At 60.0% G+C, this 18,544-nt stretch overlaps 1 protein-coding gene across 6 annotated transcripts in view; it reads left to right on the top strand.

Annotated features, from left to right (window-relative positions):
* The first annotated feature begins 2,803 nt into the window (after positions 1–2,803).
* Positions 2,804–18,544, top strand: part of LOC147362360 (ral guanine nucleotide dissociation stimulator) — a 49,996-nt gene continuing 34,255 nt past the window's right edge. Inside the window, exon 1 of one of the 6 annotated variants that reach the window (XM_086324357.1) lies at positions 2,804–3,238. In XM_086324357.1, the coding sequence (XP_086180483.1) occupies positions 2,804–3,238 (435 nt within the window). Of the gene's footprint in view, positions 3,239–10,165; positions 10,309–18,544 lie in introns of those variants that run through there. The other 5 variants (XM_086324364.1, XM_086324362.1, XM_086324363.1 and 2 more) reach the window with 5 other exon arrangements.

Below are 18,544 nucleotides of genomic sequence, written 5' to 3' on the forward strand. Positions count from 1 at the left end.
TCCTAGCACACATGGGGTGCTGGGCAGGCCACTCCACCACCCTGAGGCCTTGGGGTGACGATCAAATGGGACTATGGCTGGGAGCCCTCTGGGCACTGCCTTCTGGGCAGGCACTTGGAGAAGCTGGGCAATATGCCCAGCCCTGAGAAGAGGCAGACACCCACCACAGTCCCCTCTGTGCACAGGAGGAGCAGGCCCCATCCCTGGTGGCATCGCAGGGGTGCACGCTTGAGTGGTGGGGTGAATAACACTCTCGCTAAGCTCCTCCCGGCTGAGGTGCTGCAGCTCTGACAAAATCACCTGGAGACCGTGCCTTGCAGCCCCGGCCTGCGATGACCCCCGCCAACCTGCGGTGACTGACCCCCGACTTCTTACCCTGCACTCAGAGCCCTGTGCGGGCTGGTCCATGAAGCACCCCTCACCTCCCGCACCCAGCCTCCCTACAGCCTTGCTCCCTCAGGGACCAACCCCGTGCTCTCCCCCTCAGAGCCCCCTGCCTGCAGCGTCCCTCCCCACAGCCCCACATCCAGCATGGACTCACCTCCAAGGCCAGGCTGAGAGGCCACCTCTGCAGGCTCCTGTGAAAGCACAGCCATTGGGTCAGAACGACCTGGGCTCGAACCCACAGTGGGGCCACTCACGGCCCTGTGACAGGCCAGCTCGAGAGGTGACTCTCAGGCCTCAGTCTCCTCCACTAAAAATGGGCTCAGTAACTCTGCCCTCGGGAGGGAGGGCTGGGGATTAAAGCAGGGAGAGGAAGACACCCAGAGGATTTGGGCCCAGGACACTGCCTGGCTGGGAGAGCCAAACCCAGGACAAGGCCTCTGATGGTCAGCGCCGTGGGCTGGGCAAAGGTGAGCGGCAATGATTCTGAGTCCTCTGTTCACAGCTGGCCTTGCTCACTTACATCTGAGCGACCTTGAGAACTGAGGTCACTGTACATAAATTAAAAGGGGCAAAATCCCTGAGCACCCAGGGGTATCCTTAGTCACACTAACGCCCCCTGACAGGCATTCAGCCCAGGTGGGCCACCCCCTCCTCCCTGGGCTCCTCCAGCCCCCCATTCACCAACCAGGGCTACAGCTGGGGAAAGGCTGGACCTCGTATCTGGAAGTCAAGAAAGACAAGGGAGTGGGGGTGGGGGAGGGCGTGATCTCCTTTTCCTACTCTGCCTCCAGGACTGCTGTCCCAGCCGTGCATCGAGCTGGCCCGGACACGAGGTGCAGGACAGAAGGATGCGGGTGCACAATCCGTGACTCCCACATCTCCAGGCCTACACGACCACGCGGCCCAGCACCCCCGCCCGGTGGGGTTTGGGGTGGCCCGAGGCGCTAGGGAATGCCAAAGAATGCTCAAACTACCGCACAATTGCATTCATCTCACATGCTAGTAAAGTAATGCTCAAAATTCTCCAAGCCAGGCCTCAGCAATATGTGAACCGTGAACTTCCTGATGTTCAAGCTGGTTTTAGAAAAGGCAGAGGAACCAGAGATCAAATTGCCAACATCTGCTGGATCATGGAAAAAGCAAGAGAGTTCCAGAAAAACATCTATTTCTGCTTTATTGACTATGCCAAAGCCTTTGACTGTGTGGATCACAATAAACTGTGGAAAATTCTGAAAGAGATGGGAATACCAGACCACCTGACCTGCCTCTTGAGAAATTTGTATGCAGGTCAGGAAGCAACAGTTAGAACTGGACATGGAACAACAGACTGGTTCCAAATAGGAAAAGGAGTTCATCAAAGCTGTATATTGTCACCCTGTTTATTTAACTTATATGCAGAGTACATCATGAGAAACGCTGGACTGGAAGAAACACAAGCTGGAATCAAGATTGCTGGGAGAAATATCAATAACCTCAGATATGCAGATGACACCACCCTTATGGCAGAAAGTGGAGAAGAATTAAAGAGCCCCTTGAAGAAGATGAGTGAAAAAGTTGGCTTAAAGCTCAACATTCAGAAAACGAAGATCATGGCATCTGGTCCCATCACGTCATGGGAAATAGATGGGGAAACAGTGGAAACAGTGTCAGACTTTATTTTTCTGGGCTCCAAAATCACTGCAGATGGTGACTGCAGCCATGAAATTAAAAGACGCCTACTCCTTGGAAGAAAAGTTATGACCAACCTAGATAGCATATTCAAAAGCAGAGACATTACTTTGCCAACAAAGGTTTGTCTAGTCAAGGCTGTGGTTTTTCCTGTGGTCATGTATGAATGTGAGAGTTGGACTGTGAAGAAGGCTGAGGGCCGAAGAATTGATGCCTTTGAACTGCGGTGTTGGAGAAGACTCTTGAGAGTCCCTTGGACTGCAAGGAGATCCAACCAGTCCATTCTGAAGGAGATCAGCCCTGGGATTTCTTTGGAAGGAATGATGCTAAAGCTGAAACTCCAGTACTTTGGCCACCTCATGCGAAGAGTTGACTCATTGGAAAAGACTCTGATGCTGGGAGGGATTGGGGGCAGGAGGAGAAGGGGATGACACAGGATGAGATGGCTGGATGGCATCACTGACTCGATGGACTTGAGTCTGGGTGAACTCCGGGAGTTGGTGATGGACAGGGAGGCCTGGCGTGCTGCGATTCATGGGGTCGCAAAGAGTCGGACACGACTGAGCGACTGAACTGAACTGATCTGATCTGAGGCGCTAGGGGGCACAGGAGGAATGCAGCAAGCGGTGGTGGGTGGGGGACGCGCTGGGTCCACAGCGCGCGGTCAGCCCTCGGGGCGCGGCGCGCGAGCCCGCGGCAAGGCGGGGCTCCGGTGCACGCGCCGCCCGCGGGCCCGCGCAGGCCCTGGATGTGCGCGCGCGCGCGCGCGGCCGCAGGCTCGCGACCCGCCTGCCCCCGCCGGCGTCCACCCCCACGGTCCTCCCGGGAGGCCGCTGCGCGCGGCGGGGCCCGCCCCTCACACCTGCGGCGGGCAGGGGGCGGGACGAGCGGAGGCGGGGCCGCGGCGGGGCCCGCCCACCCGGCCGGAGCCCGGGAGCCCGGGCGCAACCGAGCGGCGCGGCCCGAGCGGCCGGTGGCGCGGCGCGGGCGCAGACAATGGAAGCGGCGCGGGCGCCGGCGGAGCCCTGGGCCCGGCGGGGACGGGAGGCCGCGCCATGAGCCCCGCAGCCGGGCGCCCCCCTGCGCCGCGCGCGGGCCGAGGCGAGCGGCCTCTGCTAGCCCGGAGCCCCGCCCTGGGGCCGGCGATGTGCTGCCGGGGCTGAGAATGATGGTAGATTGCCAGGTGAGTGCCCCGCCCGGCCGCGATCGCCCTCCCCGTCGTCGCGGGTGGAGGGAGGACCGAATGCCCCCCTACCCCGACTACCCCGCCCACACCGGACTCAGCCGGGAGGGAGAGTCCACGCAGAGCGCGCGCTTACGCAGTTCCGTGTCCAGCCCTTCCTGGTACGATTGGGAAACTGAGGCCAGGAGAGGTACAGGGGCTGGCCCGGGGCCCACGGCGTGGCGGGGGGGCCGGGGGGAGGAGGGCAAACTCCAGAAGAGAAGGAAAGGTTCCAGCCTCCTAGTTCAGGGCTCAGCCACTCCCATGGAGTTTCCTTGGGGAAGGAGAGCCCCTGACGTCCTGGGGGAACCCTTGTCCGTCCCCTCCCCCTCCCACGAGGGGCCCTGTCCTCTCGGCCTCCCGACGTGCCCACAGACACACACAGTGACCTCACAGGTGGAGACCATGGCATACATTCAGGGGAGCGGTGGACACGGAGATGGCAAGGGGGAAAGAAGAAAGCTGTAGGAAGCAGCTCCACCATGGGTCAGGACCATCCGGTCTCTTGGCAACAGGCTCAGGGCCCTAGGCTGAGGGACAGAGATGCCAGGGGCAGGTGGGCAGGTTCCCGGGAGTCGACCTGGGCAGGGAGCATCCCCAGAGCAGCCTGGAGAGGACACTTTCTGGGGTCCTGCATCTGGGCACCTGGAGCCACAGTGAGGCTTGCCCCTAGTGGAGAGGGAGCTACAGGAGAGAAGTCCTCGGTTTACTCCGCTGTAATATAGGGTGCATGGCTGGGGTGATCTCGAGGGTTCTACAGCTTGTAGAAGAGTCTGTTGGCCTTGGTTCTCCATCCCTGACCCACTGTGCTCCGAGTCCTTGGAAAATACTATCTGTTCCCTCCAGGTCCTTCTGAACATGTGGCAGCCTGGAGGGCTGAGGACCTGGGTGGTGCAGAAGGAGGCAAAGCCCTGGACCACTTGTCCAGGGGCAAAGTGCCATCTCTGTTGGCACCTGGGTTTCCTCATTTGGAAGGGGGTGGAGTTAGTTACCCCCCGGTTGGGATGAGGAGGCCTCCGGAGGGACCTGGGGACCGGGACAGTGGAGGGAAACAGGGAGACGAGGACAGCTTCTGAGGTCCTGCACAACGCCCCTGGAGCCAGCCAGTCGGGCTCCTTTGCCCCTGTGAGGGAGAGAGAGCCGCTGCCGTGACTACACCCAAACAAAGGTGTGGGTTTTGTTTTCTGGTTTTTCCCTGTCTGGGGCTGCAGTGCTCGGGCTGATCATGAGGGGGCGGGCTGTGCCCACAGTGCTCAGTGGTGGCGACTGGCGCAGGGAAGGGACCCCAGGGAGTCCGGCTGCCTCTCACCCAACAGGCAGCTTTTATTACTAGCCTCCACATCCGCAATATGAGCGGCCCAGAGGCAGGAGAGGGCTCTGAGATCCTCTGTCGATTCAGCGACTGTGCCCCGGGCATTCACCCAGGAGCTTACGGCTCAGAGGGCAGATGGACAGAAAGCAGGAAAGTGAGTCCATGAGTGAGAGAATAGCACGTGCTCCTGGGAAATGAGTCAGGGTCCCAGAAGGAGGGTCAAGAACCCCTGGGATGGGGTGTCTAAAAGGCCTCCATGGTGACACTGATGCTGTGACCAGAAGGACAAGAGGCGCCAGCCTTGCACGCTGTGAGGAGTCTGGAAGAAAGTCAAAGATGCAGAGACTTGGAGACAGAAGAGATGCTGGCGGGAGAGGAAGTGAGACAGGAGCGAGGGTGGCCGTGAAAGCTGTGGGCAGAGGGCAGAGAGGAGGGCAGGGCGAGACTTGGAAGTGTGTGCTGGGGTCTGCGCCATGTGACAGAATCCCCCTCCCTGGGCGCTTACAGGGCACACATCGACCGTCTCACAGTGTCTGGGACCAGAAGCTGGGCTGGGGTCTCAGCCAGGGTGGGTCTGTCTGTGAAACCATTCATGGGTTATTGGTGGGATTCACCGAGGCAGTGGATGTGCAGAGAGGTATTCATCCTGAAAGGAGATGCCCTGTGTTCGGGGATGATTTGAGGCGGGGAATGTAATGCTGAATGTGAGGGTGGCGCCTGGGCCTGACATCTGTTGAGTGCCCTTGGCTGCACTTGGCCGGGGTAGCGGAGAGACGGCTTGGCCCCAGGAGCCCGGTGTGTTAGTTTCTTGTGGCTGCGGTAACGGTACCATAAACCGTGGGGCTCAAAACAACAGAGATTTACAGTCTCTTGGTCCGGAAGCCAGAAGTCCAAAATCAAGGTGTCGGAAGCCCCAGGCCCTCTGAAGCCTCTAGAAGGGGGATCCGCCTCGCCTCTGCCAGCCTCTGGTGGTTGTCGGCAATCCTTAGCGTTCCTCACCTTGTAAGCACGCCCCTCCACAGTCTGCTTCTGTCCTCACTTGGCCTCCTCGGTGTGTCTGTGTCCAGTCTTCCGTCTTGTCTTCTTATAAGGACACTGGTCATTTGATTAGGACTAGGCAATGGCAACCTGCTCCAGTACTCTTGCCTGAGAAATCCCATGGACGGAGGGGCCTGGTAGGCTACAGTCCATGGGGTCTGTGAAGAGTCGGACACGACTGAGCGACTTCACTTTCACTTTTCACTTTCCTGCACTGGAGAAGGAAATGGCAACCCACTCCAGTATGCTTGCCTGGAGAATCCCAGGGACGGGAGCCTGGCGGGCCGCTGTCTACGGGGTCACACAGAGTCGGACACGACTGACGTGACTTAGCAGCAGTAGCAGCAGCAGCCTACTCCTGAATGACCTCATTTTGATCACATCTGCAAAGGCCCTATTTCCAGAGAAAGACAAATATCATATATCACTTATATGTGAAATCTTAAAAAAATGGTACAAATGAACTTATTTACAAAACAGAAATAGAATCACCGATGTAGAAAACAAACTTACGGTTACCGAGGGTGGAGGCGGGGGGAGGGATACATTGGGAGACCAGGACTGACATATACACACAACTGTATATAAGATAGGTAATTAATAAGGACCCACTGCATAGCACAGGGACCTCTACTCAGTACTCTGGAGTGGCCTACACAGGAAACGAATCTAAAAAAGAGTGAATATATGTATATGTATGCTGAGTCCCTTCAGTCATGTCTGATGCTTTGTGACCCCATGGACTATATAGCCCGCCAGGCTCCTCTGTCCATGGGGCTCTCCAGGCAAGAAAACTGGAGTGGGTTGCCATGCCCTCCCCCAGGGCATCTTCCTGACCCAGGGACCAAACCGCAGTCTCCTGCATTGCAGGTGGATTCTTTACCACTGAGCCACTGGGGAAGCCTGAATATGTGTATATGTATCAATATAAACAGTCACTTTGCTGTACAGTAAGTAGAAACTAACACAACATTGTAAATCAACCATCAGTTCAGTTCAGTTCAGTCGCTCAGTCGTGTCCGACTCTTTGCGACCCCACGAATCGCAGCACGCCAGGCCTCCCTGTCCATCACCATCTCTCGGAGTTCACTGAGACTCACGTCCATCGGGTCAGTGATGCCATCCAGCCATATCATCCTCTGTCGTCCCCTTCTCCTCCTGCCCCCAATCCCTCCCAAATCAACTATACTCCAACAAATTTTTTTTTTAAGTGCTGCTAAAAAATCCTATTTCCACATCAGGTTTTATTCACAGGTGCATGAGGTTAGGACACCAACTTATATGTTGTGGGAACAAAGTTCAATCCAGGACAAGGGCACTGGAGTGATCCTACCCCCAAAGGCCAGGTTCCCACGTGTCCACAGGGATGGGGGAGTGTTTGGGTCTGATCAGGTGTCTAGGATGTGGCCCCTGGCACAGGGCTGTGGGGTGTGAGTGGAGCCTGGGGGTGCCCCCCAGCTTAGGGGCGTCCTGGCACAGCACCAGCAGGTGGCGCTGTGCCCTGCTTGTGGCCACCCTCAGCGGCCACACCACAGAGACAAAGGTCTCACCTTCCAGTTGCGAGGAGACCACACGCTCCAAATTGTAAACAGACCAGGCCCACAGTCATTTCAGGGGTGACGCACGGTCGAGAAGCCAAACAGGGCGGGGCCGCAGGGGAGAGACTGGGTGGCGACCTGGATGGGCAGCCCGTGAGCCCAGCCCGGGTCAGACCCACGTGGGCTGTCAGTTCTGCGTTTTTCCTGCTTCACCTGCAAGCCGAGCCGGCTGTTCTCAGCTGCTTGCAGGGGCCCCTGCGGCTATGATTACCCTGGCGGTTTCCAGACAGTTCTCCCGTTACTGCAGGGCCGGGGACCGTGTGTCCCAGATGTGGGGGGTCGGGGGGAGAGGGACCCTGAAGGCAGCCACGGAGATGGATGGGCATGCAGGTGGTGGCTGGAGAAGCCCCTTCCCCAGAGGTCCTGCCCAAAGAAGAGGCGATGCTGTGTTGATTTTCCCACTGCTCACCTGGGGGAGGTTCTGCCCTGTTGTACAAAGCTGGGCGTGCCCTCTGGAGCTGAGAAGCAGGGGCCCTGGGCTCCCTGAGGGACAGTGGGAGTCGCCAGGCATCAGTGAGATGCAGCAAAGTGCCCCGCCTGGCCCTGGCCTGGGAAACGGAAGCCATCTCTTACCGCGGCTCTGGGGCACTTCTGAATCTCACGAGGCCGGGGCCAACAGCCCTTGGCGGTGGGTCACTGACGGGTTCACACAGCAGACGCTCATCCACGGAGACTCAGAGCTGAGCACCTGGCCTGCATGGAGCACCTTGGCTCCCATCCAAGGGGATAAGACCCCGTAGAGGAAGAATGCAGGGACAGGGTACAGAGCAAGTGATAAATCCATGGGGAAGGCGCTGGGCCGGGAGCCTGGGGACCTGGCTCTGCTGGCCACTCTGCCATCAGGGGCACACTAGCCATGGGGCCACCCTCTGTGGAGTGACCCCACACCTCCATCCATCGCAGGGCAGGTGCCTGCTAACGACAGCCAGCCCGTGGCACTTTCCCTGTGCCCACGCTTTGGCCACAGTGTCTCGTTCTATCTGCAGGATGGCTCCTCTGCCATAGCCACTGATGGTTGGGGAAACTGAGGCCCTGGAAGTCCAAGGGGGCTCCCACAGCCAGGTGGTGGCAGGGCTGGTAGGGGCACGTCTCTGTGTGCAGACAAGCCTGGGAGGGGCTGGGCGTGGGTGCTGGGGCCAAATTCCTTCCAATTACAGTGGGCTCCCAACGGTCAGGGCAGGGCCAGCCCCAAGGTGGTGGTTAACAGCCGGAGCAGAGACGTAAACAGAGCTAATGAACCCCTTTCACCCTCTCCCCACTATAATGAAGGCCTTGGACTCTGTTCTCTGCATTTTCTCAGGGTTCTGGGTTTTTGAACCTCAAAGAGTCTTCTCTTAGGGTCACGGCTAGGAGGTCTCCCTGGGGGGTGAGGGAATGAGGTTTGGGGACCTTGATGAATTCTCCCGGGGCAGCCAAGCCAGGGAGAGGGAGATGGAGATAAGAGGGCTTCCCCCTAAAAATGATAAGCCCTGGGAGAAAGAGTTCCCATGGCAACCTGGAGCAGTCGCTTGGCAACTGAAGGTCCCCAAAATACTTGCCTGCAGGAAGGCTCAGGGCCGGGGCTTTCCCATGGCCTGTGTGTATGCCTTAACTACCCTTGGTGGCTGACCCACAGCACCCTCTACTTCCACCCAGCAGCTCCACCCTCTGAGCCTTCCTGAGGGAAACCCTAGCCTGCTCCCCCGCTCCCCATCACCCCAGCCTGCCAGCCAGCCACCTGGCATCAGGCCTGGCCCCTAGCAACGTCCCTTTCCTGGAGACCTGAGTGATAGCTGACGGTAGCAGAATGTCATAAAATGCAGGGTCAGAGTGCACAGTGGGCAGAGCCAGGCACCAGCCAGAGTTGGGGAGAGCACCTTGTGCTTTGTACCCCCTACAACCTGAAGCCGTGAGCAACCTAGCCTGGAGCAGGATGGCCAGGCAGGGTGTGGATGGAGGGGGGCAGTAGGTGGAGCCCCTGAAATAGGGGATTTTGGTTCTGGGCCAGTTTTGAGACTGGCTGTGTGACCCTGGCATGCCCCTTCTTGCTAGCCTCAGTTTCCCCATCTATAGCCCCATCTACCCTTGTATCTCTGTGTTAACCATTCAGTGCGTCAATTATGCCACTTATGGGGCCCTGGGGTGGGAGGGTGAGGGGCCAGGACCAAGCCAGCCACCGTTTCTTCTTCCTCTGCCCACCTGCATCCATCTCTATGCTCAAGGGGAGGCAGGCGGCCTCGTGGGGTAGGCCACTGGCTTTGGAGACGGGCACCTGTGTCTACCCCAGCTCAGGGCTTAGCCTCGAGTGTCCTGGAACTGGCACCAGCCCTGGGAGCCTCGCTGCTCCCTGGTGTGAGGACATGGGGCTGCCGTGGGGAGGGAAGACAGTCCGGCCCTGTGGGCCTCTCATGGGACACTTTTACTTTGAGGGAGCTGATCCTGTGTCCAGCAGAGCCAAGCCCATGGATGAGGGCCGTGTCTGGCCAGGATGGAGCCCCTGACCCCAGGACAGAAGGGTGTGTTGGAATGGAGGGAGCCTGGTTGGGGCCAGGCCACCCAGGGGTTGGATGTGGGAGCTGGGCAGGGTGTGAGCCCCTCAGACGTTCTCTGGGGAGGGCAGTGAGGGATGGACTGTTGGTGACCGCCCCCCCCCACCCCCATACACACAGGGGTTTCTGGGTGCCCTCAGGGAGCCAGCATCCTAGTCTGACCGGGTCCATGCACTCTCTAAGTGACCTCAAGCCATCACCCTCTGTGCCTCCCTGGCCGCATCCGTCAAAGGCGGAGGGGGTGTGCCCACCTCCGGAGTTGGGGGAGGCTCCGGTGGTACCCGGTAATGTGCTGGGCCTGCGGGCTGTGCGCGGGGTGGGGGGTCCTGACTATCCTGGCCTTGACTGCCCAGCCCCACCCCCGGCCCCCGTGGAGCGCCGCGGGAGGAGGGGGCGGGGCGAGGGCGGCGCAGACAATGGCCCGGGTCCGGGTCGCTGGCGGCTGTGCCCGGAACGGGCGCGGGGGCGCGGCCGGGCCTGGCGGCGAGAGCGGGCGGCGCGCCTCTGCCCGCGTTCATGCTGGTGGTCCCGCCGCCGGGCGCGCGGGCGGACGAGGTGAGCCACGGCCCAGCGGGCGGCCCGGGAGGAGGGGCAGGAGGGAACCACAGGGCGGGGGCGCTGCCCACCTCCTGGGTTTTGCCCCCGGGCGGGAGCGCAGTTTACCGAATTGAAGCCGCTGGGATCTTCTCACCCCGCCTCACTACCCGCGCAGGGTAAGAGGCGGAGGGTCCCACCCCGGGGCCTGGGGGCACCCCAGATCCTCCCCCACTTTCTGGCTTGGGGATCCAGAACCGGTTGGCTTGGGGAAGGCACAGGGCCTCTTCTGGTACCACCGGACCGTCCAGATGTGCCCACCTGACTGTTTGGAGCTGGGGTGGGGAGGGGCTGACCTTGGACAGTGGAGACAAAGTCCTCTGGCCAGTGAGTAGCCCTGAGCCCAAGAACTTCCCCCCCCCACCCCCACCACCCACCTCCTCCCCTCTTGGGAGCCTCCCCTGATCACCGGTCTTGTCCCAGAAGGCCATTTCCCAGTCCTGTCCAGCTCAGAACTGGGAGAGTGAGAATGTGGTGGGGGGGGGGAGGGGCAGAGGACGCCCTTTAAGCCCCGGGGCTGCCAGCGCCTGACTCCATTCCAGGGAGATTCTTGCCCGGGTCCACTCCCATCTGTCTGGGCTGTGGCAAAGGGTGGGGGAGCCCAGCCCCAACCGTCCCCATCGCCATCTATCAGGGAGGCCCTGGCTCCCCCGGGCATTGGGAGGTAAGGCTGTCTAGAGGTCAGAAGGGAGAGAGAAGTCTGGGTTGGGGAGACTCAGGCCCTGGAAGGCTGCCTTTCCTGAGCGACGTCCCCAGGTAGGCGGGCTTCTGGGAACCTCCAGGCCCCTATTTCCCGGAAAACCTGGCTGACCCGCTGCTCCAACTCCCCTGACCGGCCCTGCCTCCCGTCTCCGCTCCCAGCTGCGTTCTCTGGAAAGCATTTTAGGGACAGGTTGGCAGACGGGGCCTTGCCCTTCTGCTTTTACCATCCCTCATGCGCCTCTCCTGCCTTGCTGCGTCCTCCAGGAGGAGGCAAGAACCAGGGAGCCTGGCTAGGGTTTGCAGCATCCAGACAGGTGGGTCCCTCCACTCTTAGGTGTCTTGGCAGCCTCACCTGTGGACTCCTGGAGGTCAGGGTGTGTGAAGCCCCTGGCCCGGGCACAGGCAAGCCCTCTACAGGTGCCGTGCATGCGCGTGTTCAGTCGCTTCCGTCGTGTTCGACTCTTTGCGAACTTGGGGACTGTAGCCCGCCAACTCCTCTGTCCATGGGATTCCCCAGGCAAGAATACTGGAGTGGGTTGCCATTTCCTCGTCCAGGAGATCTTCCCCACCCAGGGATTGAACCTGCATCTCTTATGTCTCCTGCGTTGGCAGGTGGGTTCTTTACCACTAGCGCCACCTGGGAAGCCTGCCCGTGGCAGGAGATGTCTTTTCCCCTCCAGGAAGGCAGGTGGCCAGGTGGCCCATCGGCTGTGTGGACAAGCCGTGACTGCCCCCGAGGAGCTAGAGGCAGGGCCCCCGACTTGAATCCACTCATATTTCCAGGTGGGGAAACAGGGGCCCCGAGAAGTTGAGACAGTTGCCCAGACCATACGGTGAGATGGCCTTCCTCCCTGAGGCTGGTGCTCCAGGCCCCTGACCTCCAGCACTCCACCATCCCACCCTATCACAAGGTGTGCTGACCAGGAGGTTGCCCTTTGACCTTCTGGTTACTGGGAGTTGAAGTTCAAGGGCGAGGCAGTCCACCTGGCCTGAGGCCCTGTCTGGCTCCGGATCTGGCAGGTGGGCACTGCCAGGTGTGGAAGGGCTGGACTGGCAGCAGATGATGGCAGTTCTCCAGGATTTCAAGAGCAGTTTCCTCCACAGCCCCTTGGGTCCAGGAAATCCCTGCACAGGGTCAGGCCTCCTTCCCCTCTCACTCACCCTGCCAGGAGCGGGCTTGGAGCGTCCCCGAGGAAGTGTGCTTTCCAAGCCTAGGGACACGGGGTGGTGGCGTCTGCCAGTAGGGCACCCAGCAGGGCGAGGGTCCTGGGCCTAGGTGTGCCGTCCTGCACACGTGTATCTTGGGAGCCTCCCCAGCCTCTGAGTGAATATGTGACCATGTGTCAACCTGGTGGTGGCTGAGCGAGCACGTGTGTGAAAGGACGTGTGCAGACACACGACAGGTGCCTGGGGAAGGGAGAGCGTGCATTGTGAAAGCGCGTGCACATGTGTGCAGGCATCTTGTTTGTTCAAAGCTCCAGGCCCGAGCCTTGACCGTGAGGAGGCCTGAGTGTTCATGCCCGGACCCCCAGCCTCTCATCTTTAAACGGGTAGGCGAGCTTACCAGCTCACGGGGCTCTAAGGTGCTCGGCGCACGCCCGGCTCACACTGGTGTGCTCTCGCCTGACAGTTGCACGGAGACCTGTCCAGCTCGTGGAGAGTCCCCCGGCAGGGGAGGCTACCTGGTGCCTTGGCGCCCTCTCGCCAGTCCCAGGTATGAGCAGGCGGAGGCCGAGAGGGGAGGCCCTGGCGTCTTGCCTTCTGTGGGAGACACCAAGGAAGGAGCAAAGTCCAGGGCTGGGCAGAGGGACTGTGGGTGGCAGGAGGGTGGGACAGAGGATGTGTAGCTCAGCCCCAGAACCTGGAAACCCAAGGCATCTTCACCCTGCCACCCCCACGGCCGGCAGGAACTCCGTTGCTGGAGAAGAAGTGTGGGAAGGAGGACAGCAGGCACCCCCCACCACCTCCTGGCAGCCATCTGGAGCTCCAGGTCCTTTCCAGAGGCCAGGACAGCTCAGGAGATCCCCTCTGAAAGGGCAGCCCCGGCCCCCCGCAGGCGGGTGGCGGGGTGGGTGGTGGCACCGGGCACGCAGTGTCCCTGGCACGGCAGGCAGCCTTCTCACCACAAGAGCCCATTTGTCCTGCCTCCCCTGGCCCTGAAGCTCCCAAGTGACCAGGCTGCGCTGGGCACAGGGGCCTGACTGTGGGCTCAGCTCCCTGCCCCGCAGGCCTGGCTTCCCTTCGGGAAGGGGCTTCTTAGTGGTCAGACCACTGCAAAGCAAACTCTGTGTAGCCGGTGAGCAGAGTTCCATTCCCCAAGAATCATTACTGAGCAGGGAACTCAGGAAGGAGGAAAAAATCCCCGGATTGAACCACAGCTGAACTGACTGCCCACCTCCCCCGACTGACATCCCCAGGCAGGCGGGCTTCTGGGAACCTCTAGGCCCCTGTTTCCTGGAAAACCTGGCTAACCTGCTGTTCTGACTCCCCTGACCGGCCCTGCCTCTCATCTCTGCTCCCAGCTGCGTTCTCTGGAAAGCATTTTAGTGATAGGTTGGCAGACAGGGACTTGCCCTTCTGCTTTACCGTCCATCATGTGCCTCTCCTGCCTTGCTGCCTCTTCCAGGAAGCTTTCCTGGTCATCTTCCCAGAACAAAGTAGGTGGCCCCGAGCTGTTGAATATTTGTAAGTCCTGGAACTTGGAAGCTGGAGGAGGAGCCACCTGGACCAGGGAGTGTTTCTTGAGAGCCCACAGTGTGCCAGGGGACCGTTCTAGGCGTCGATACGTCAGGGGATCAGAGTCCCTGCTCTCAAGGAGCTCACCCCTGTTCCAATTTTTTTAAAAAGAAAAGAACTAAAAAATGCTCATAACACCAGTATCTTTTGTGCTCCTGTGATGGTGTGTGCGTGCGTGTGTGAGTGACATAGTCATCCATCTACTGATCGACTGGGGCGGGCATCATTCCAGCCACTTGGGCATGAGGGGTGAACAGGGCAGATTGAGCTAGAGCCCCACTGAGTTGGGGGACAAAAACCAATCCCACAGTGGATGGTTCTTTTGTTGACATTTTATTAATGTTACTTTCTTAGCTCATCCTTATTCAGAGTTGCAGCTCTCCAGTCCCATTGTTGTTCGGTCACTAGGTCGTGTCCGACTCTGCAACCCCATGGACGTTAACCTTCAGGCTCCTCTGCCATGGGATTCTCCGGGCAAAAATACTGGAGTGCATTGCCATTCCCATCTCCAGGGGATCTTCCCAAGCCCGGGATCAAACCCCAGTCTCCTGCATTGTCAGGCGGGTTCTTTACTGTCTGAGCCACTAGGGAAGAGCCCCGGCTAGATCCTGCTGGGCACAAAGCCAGTGGGAGCGGCTGGGGCAAGGCCCGGATTCTCAGATTCTTGGCTTCTTGGCAACTTGTGTGACTCAGTGGGCTAGTTAAAGGAGCCAGCAGACGGGCAGCCGGAGCAGGGGAGCCCTGCGGTGGGTGAATCAGTAATCAGAGTAGCTGACCTCGGGGTTACTGTCTTGCCTGGGGCGGGGCCAAGCCTCAGCTGCCAAAATAAGCACCGCCCCCTCTGCGGTCCTGGTGGCTCAGCTTGTAAAGAATTTGCCTGCAATAAGGGAGGCCCCGGTTCAGTTCCTGGGTCAGGAAGGTCCGCTGAAGGGATAGGCTTCTCACACCAGTCTTCTGGCCTGGAGAATCCCATGGACTGTGTAGCTCACGGGGTCCCAGGGTCGGACTGGACGACTTTCACTTTCCCCTGCCTTTCTTGCTAGGGCTCTGCCGCTCTGACCGGCCCCTACTTCTCCCCAGCCTGGGAGAGGGGGCGGAGCTTCCCCATTAAGGCATGTGACCTTTCATACAAGTCACTCTGAGGCTCTGGCCCCTGATGGTCGTCCTCTAAAGAGGAACCCCTGCCGGTGGAAATAAGAGCAGAATCGTCCTCAGCTCTTAGAAGAAGCTGGGAGCAGTTTGGGAACACCAGCCTCAAAAGCCAGCCTGCTGTGTGGCTTTGGGTGAGTCTGGTGCTGTCTCTGAGCTTCTGGCCCCAAGCTGCTCACCTGCAAACCTGCCTCATACATTGTTACTGTTAAACGATGCCCACACTGGCACATCAGTGAACAGCAGAGATAAGGGGGAGGGGGGTGGACCCCTGACTCCGGCTTAGGCTCTGAGTTGGGTGTTGGGGAGGCAGACAGGGACATGAAGCTGGACATCATACAAGGGACCAACCACCTTCATACATCATACAAGGACTATCATACAAGGTCCCTGCTGACAGGGACCCAGCAGCGCCAAGCTGGACTTGTGCTGCCAGGAACAAATCCACTTTAACCCAGAACTGAGCAGAGGAAAGCAGGCTGCCCTGGGACCTGACAGGCCCAGGCATAGCCCTGGGCATGGCACTGGCCCGCTGTGTAGCCGCAGGCAACTTGTTTGCCCTCTCTGGGCCTCAACTGTCTCAGTTTTACAACAGAGTATAATTACAGCGGCTTCATCTGTTTCACAAATGCTGAGTGCAGAGGTGCTTTGTCCCACCGAGGAGCACCAGGGACAGGGCAAAGCTGGGTTCTGGGGTTGGGGCTGGGACTGGGGGGACGTCAGTAGCTGCTTCTGCCTGCAAGGCTTCTCAATGTGGGCGTTTGCCTGGAGGGAACCCCCGCCCCAGACTACAGCCCCTTTCCCGGTTTGGGGGGCTGGGTCAGTGGCGTGCATGGCCACAGCGTCACCCCTACCTTGCAGAGCCAGGCCGGTGGTGACCGTGTGTTGAGTGACTTGATGATTGGCCTCGGGTTCCCTGAAACGAGAGGGAGGAGAACTGGGGCTGTCTCCCACCCCCAGCAGGACCCTGAGTCAGGTCAGGAGCCTGCAGGAAAGAGGAGTGAAAACCTGGCCCCGGGCCTCTTCTGTCTGCTTCCTGGACAGGATGTTGTGCTGAGCAAACAGCCTGAAGAGGAGTCACCACTCTGGCTCTGAGTCACAGCGCCTAGCGACAGCCCAGCAGTGTTTATAAACAGTGCGCTTCACACCGAGGCCTGCACCCTGCCCCCACCCCCGCCCTGAGCCTGGAGGGGATGCCCAGATGCTGGAGGCAGCAGGACCCCCGCCCCAGAACCCTGGAATCCCTGCCCCCGCCAAGAGCGGAATTCAGGGCGCATGTCTGTGCGTACACGTGTGTCCACCAGTGGGGTTTTGTGGGTCTGAGCTCCGTGTGTGGCTGGCCAGGTGCCTTATCCTGGGGCCACCTGCATCGTGGGCAGAGCGCTAACGGCAGGTCACGTGCCCACGGTATCCTGGGACAAGTGTGGGAGGCAGGTTAGCATCTCAGGGCTGCTGTAAATGTCCCCCCGAAGCCGCACCCACCCGGAGCTCCATGCACGGTAGGAGCACGGGGATGGAGGTGGAGAAAAGTGTTGGGCGGGCCGCCGGTGTTGCAAGTGGAGCGTCCCTAACCGTCCCAGCCCCAGAGCCCTGGCCATCCATGTCCCGTCTCCGTTCCAGGCCGTGACAGTGATGGGGTGGGCCATGTGGTGACACAAGGCCGGCAGGGAACAAAGGCGCCTCTGCCGTCCCCCGACGCGGGTGGGAGGTGGGGTGGGCGGGTCTGGGAGGTGGGGTGGGCGGGGTCCGCCCCAGGCCCCGCCCCGCCCCAGGCCCCGCCTCCTCGGGGCTCTGGCCTTTCTTGCCTGCAGCTGGTCCTGTCCTGCCCCCCAGCCTGTGACTCAGGCCCTCGGCCTTCCCAGCGGCTCGGGGCCCACTGCTCTGCAGCAGCCCTGCCTGGGCCTGGTCTAGCTCGCAGAGGAATGGCCTAAATGGCTCCGAAGCCAGGTTGACCTGTGCAGAAGGTTGGGGTCGTTGGAGAAGAGCGCTCAGGAGCCATGGGTGGTAGACGTGCCAGTTTGCACGGAGCTTGGTACCAGGGAAAACGCTCAATAAATGCCTGTCGAATCTAAGGCGTGAACACACAGGCACACCTCACTGGGCAGCCTGGTTCCCTGTTGGTTCCTGTAACCCCACCCCCGCTTCCTCCAGGGCCTCTGGAAGCTCTCCCCCTCACCCCCAAATGTGTCCACACAATTGGAAAGGCTTGTTGGCCCCCACACTGCCCACTGATCCCTGCCACAGGCGCTGAGCCCGGGTCTCCTTTTTCACCCACTGTCCCAAAGGCTGGGGAGAGCTCACTGGTCCACGTCCAGGGCAGTCCAACCACAAGGGATGCCCGAGGTCATACGACCAGTCAACTGGCAACATGGCAAAGAGAGGCCAAGGGTGGGGTCCTCCTGGGGCCCCCCCCAAGCCCAGGGCTGTCCCCCACCTCACCCAGGTCCTGCTAGGGCCTGCCCAGGGCTTCTCCCCAACAAGATTGAGCACTCAGGGGAGCCCTGCTATGCCAGCCTGTCCTCAGGAAGGTAGATCAGACCATATTTGCCAGCCCTCTTGGCCTCACCTTTGCAGGACCAGGGCTGCCTTGCGGTGGCCAGTGCATGCTTGCTGCTTTTAGATGACAAACATTTCCAAGTTATCCCCTGGGACCCGGTTGTAGGGCTGCATGCCGAGCACCCAACAGGCCTCAGAGTGTCCTTTGGAGCTTGCTCTTGGAGGAAGAGCCAGGCCACGCCATCCCCAGTGCAGGGCTAATCTCCGCCAACATCCACTGAGTGTGTGTCAAGTGCCAGGCCCTGGGGCAGGCACATGACCATGGGAGACGATCAGAGTGCCGCCCAGAAACCAGGCCTGTGCTGAGTTCTTGTCGAATCCGGCAGTGTCCTTGTGCTCATTTGACAGATGAGGAATCCAAGGCCACTAAGTCGCTGGCGCAGAGTCCCAGAGCTGCTAACAGAGAGCCCAGTCACCTCTGCTGTTTCTCAAAGGTCCAGATTAAGTGTCTCTGTGTGCAGTAGGGCCAAGGCGGCTGGGGAGAAGGAGCAGGGGCCGGAGGGGAGGTGAGCTTGGGGCGGTGGTCAGGGCTGACTCAGAGGAGCCTGGAGGCGGGGACAGCAAGGACTCTGAATTCTTTTGTGGGTTGGACAGAAGCCTTTGGAGGAGTTTTAGTGCGGGAGACACATACTGGGTGCAGGCATGAGGGAGGGTGTGTGGGGGGCAGGAAGGCTGCTGCCTCAGGGTCCACCTGGAACCCCCTGCCCCTCAGCCCACCCACCTCCAGATGCCCACCCACATTCCCTAGAGCAGAGGTCCCCAGCCTCCGGGCTGTGGACCAGTACCTCCCATCAGATCAGCGGCGGCCTCGGGTTAGAAATAAAGTGCACAGTAAATGTACCACCGTTGAATCATCCCCAAACCATCCCCCTCACCCCCAGTCCATGGACAAACTGTCTTCCACGAAATCAGTCCCTCATACCAAAAAGTTGGGGGCCTCTGCCCTAGAGAAGCCCCGCTGCAGAGGCTGCCCCGTCCAGGGCATCCTTCCTGCCATGAAAGAAATTCTCCTGCCCCAGCAGTGTGGGGGCAGTGGTTGGGTTATGTGAAACTA

The sequence above is a fragment of the Bos grunniens genome, chromosome 11, assembly GCF_055505025.1.
Source record: "Bos grunniens cultivar Pamir isolate PY7600 chromosome 11, Bosgru_T2T1.0, whole genome shotgun sequence".
NCBI classification, from domain to species: Eukaryota; Metazoa; Chordata; class Mammalia; order Artiodactyla; family Bovidae; genus Bos; species Bos grunniens.